The sequence below is a fragment of the Passer domesticus genome, unplaced genomic scaffold, assembly GCF_036417665.1.
Source record: "Passer domesticus isolate bPasDom1 unplaced genomic scaffold, bPasDom1.hap1 HAP1_SCAFFOLD_79, whole genome shotgun sequence".
In the NCBI taxonomy this organism is placed as follows: domain Eukaryota; kingdom Metazoa; phylum Chordata; class Aves; order Passeriformes; family Passeridae; genus Passer; species Passer domesticus.
In genome coordinates this window covers 39,307-41,548 of record NW_026990177.1, presented here as the reverse complement: position 1 = coordinate 41,548, position 2,242 = coordinate 39,307, and the positions used below count along the sequence as shown (strand labels likewise).

General features: G+C 53.1%; 1 protein-coding gene across 1 annotated transcript; it reads right to left on the bottom strand.

The window, feature by feature from the left end:
• Positions 1–780: 780 nt before the first annotated feature.
• LOC135293146 (olfactory receptor 5B21-like) lies at positions 781–1,704 on the bottom strand (the record flags this gene model as incomplete). Its single annotated transcript, XM_064407122.1, has 2 exons — positions 781–936; positions 1,654–1,704. Coding segments are annotated over 2 exons (207 nt in total), but the record flags the coding sequence as incomplete, so codon positions are not given.
• Positions 1,705–2,242: the final 538 nt, after the last annotated feature.

Sequence of the window (2,242 nt, the reverse complement as noted above, 5' to 3'; positions counted from 1 at the left end):
GAGAGCATTGTTGCTCTGCATGGTCTCATTGAAACAAGGCGACCACTGTGACAGTGCAGGGTCTGGTGTAACCTGAGGGCCATGGTGACACTGAGAGGCCACATGGAGCCAAGGACATCTTTGCAGATGACACCATGCTGGGTGTGAGTGTTGATGTGCTGGAGGGCAGGAGGGCTCTGCACAGGGCCCTGGACAGGCTGGATCCAGGGGCCAAATCCAGCAAGGTGAGGTTGAACAAGTCCAAGCGCTGGGTCCTGCACTTGGGCCACAACAACACCTGCAGCGCTACAGACTGGGGACAGAGTGGCTGGACAGCAGCCAGGCAGAAAGGGACCTGCAGGGACTGATGGACAGCAGGCTGGACATGAGGCAGCAGTGTGCCCAGGTGGCCAAGAAGGCCAGTGGTTCCTGTCATGGATCAAGAATGGTGTGGCCAGCAGCAGCAGGGCAGTTGTGCCAGCACTGATCTGCCCCCAGCTCTGCACACAGACATTGCTGCTGCAGCTCCAGAGAAGGCAACAAAAGGGCATCTCTGCAGAAAACTTTGCTGGGAGATCCTTTAGTTCCTTTAAAGCTCCCAAGAGCACAGCCCCTCATTGACACAGTCTGTGGCCACAGGCAAGTTGAAGAGAAACAAAATGAGATATGGCACAAACAATGACATTTCTTTGTGGACAATGTGAAAAAATTAAAACAGGAAAAGAACATACAAAATGAAACGAACAACAAGTATCAAAGGTGATTTTTATTACAAGTGATTTGCAGAAATTGGCCAGCAGTTTAATGTTCCTGAAAGCATCCAGTCATCAGTGTCCACATTTCAGCCTTGAGCTCCTTGTTCCTCAGGCTGTAGATGAGGGGGTTCAGGGCTGGAAGCACCACCGAGTACAGAAATGACACCACCAGTTCCAGAGATGTGGAGGAGATGGAGGGAGGCTTCAGATGAGCAAAAATGACAGTGCTGAAAAACAGGGAGACCATAGCCAAGTGAGGAAGGCAGATGGAAAAGGCTTTGTGCCGTCCCTGCTCAGAGGGGATCCTCAGCACAGTCCTGAAGATCTGCACATAGGAGAAAACAATGAACACAAAACATCCGAGTCCTAAACAGGCACTAGCAGCAAGAAGACCAAGTTTCTTGAGTTTGGAGTGTGAGCAAGAGAGCTTGAGGATCTGGGGGATTTCACAGAAGAACTGGCACAGGGCATTGCCATGGCACAGGGGCAGGGAAAATGTATTGGCTGTGTGCAGCAGTGAACAGAGAAAAGCACTGGCCCAGGCAGCTGCTGCCATGTGGGCACAAGCCCTGCTGCCCAGGAGGGTCCTGTAGTGCAGGGGTTTGCAGATGGACACGTAGCGGTCATAGCACATGATGGTCAGGAGTGAAAGCTCTGCTGAGATGAAGAAATACAAAAAGAAGAGCTGAACAGCACATCCTGTGTAGGAGATGGTCGTGGTGTCCCAGAGGGAATTGTGCATGGCTTTGGGGACAGTGGTGCAGATGGAGCCCAGGTGGCTGAGGGCCAGGTTGAGCAGGAAGAAGAACATGGGCGTGTGCAGGTGGTGGCCGCAGGCTACGGCGCTGATGATGAGGCCGTTGGCCAGGAGGGCAGCCAGGGAGATGCCCAGCAAGAGACAGAAGTGCAGGAGCTGCAGCTGCCACGTGTCTGCCAATGCCAGCAGGAGGAAGTGGCTGATGGAGCTGCTGTTGGACATTTGCTGGGGCTGCACAGGGGGACCTGTTCATGGAGAAAGGACAGTGACAAGTCAGGAGAGGCTGCTTTGAGCCAAACCTGGACCATTCCCTGCAGAGTGTCCTGCTGGGACTCACCCACCCTTGTTCCTGCTTTGGGAAAACCTTCACCCAGGTCCCTGCCTGAGCTCCAGTTGTGCTGGCTGAGTGTGCTAGGAGCAGCCAGGCCTATGCAGGGGGGCTCTTGAGGAGCCATCCCTGCCCTGCTGCCCTGAGTTTGTGGCCATGTGGAAGAGGGACAAGGCTGAATATTCAGGATTTGTCAGGGAAATCACTCCTAATGGAGAATGAATTGGTACCATCTGCACTCACACTTCTAAAGAATGTCAGGAGTTGGTTTTAGGAGTTGTTTTAAAACATCATTGCTGGATTGCTGAGGTCAGAAAACCGCAGCATTCCTGCTGCACTCAGAGTTTGCTACTGAGAGATGAGAGAAGCAAAGGATTCCCTGTGGCTGAGGGAAGGTGAGGGGCTGCATGGGCTTGTTCCCAA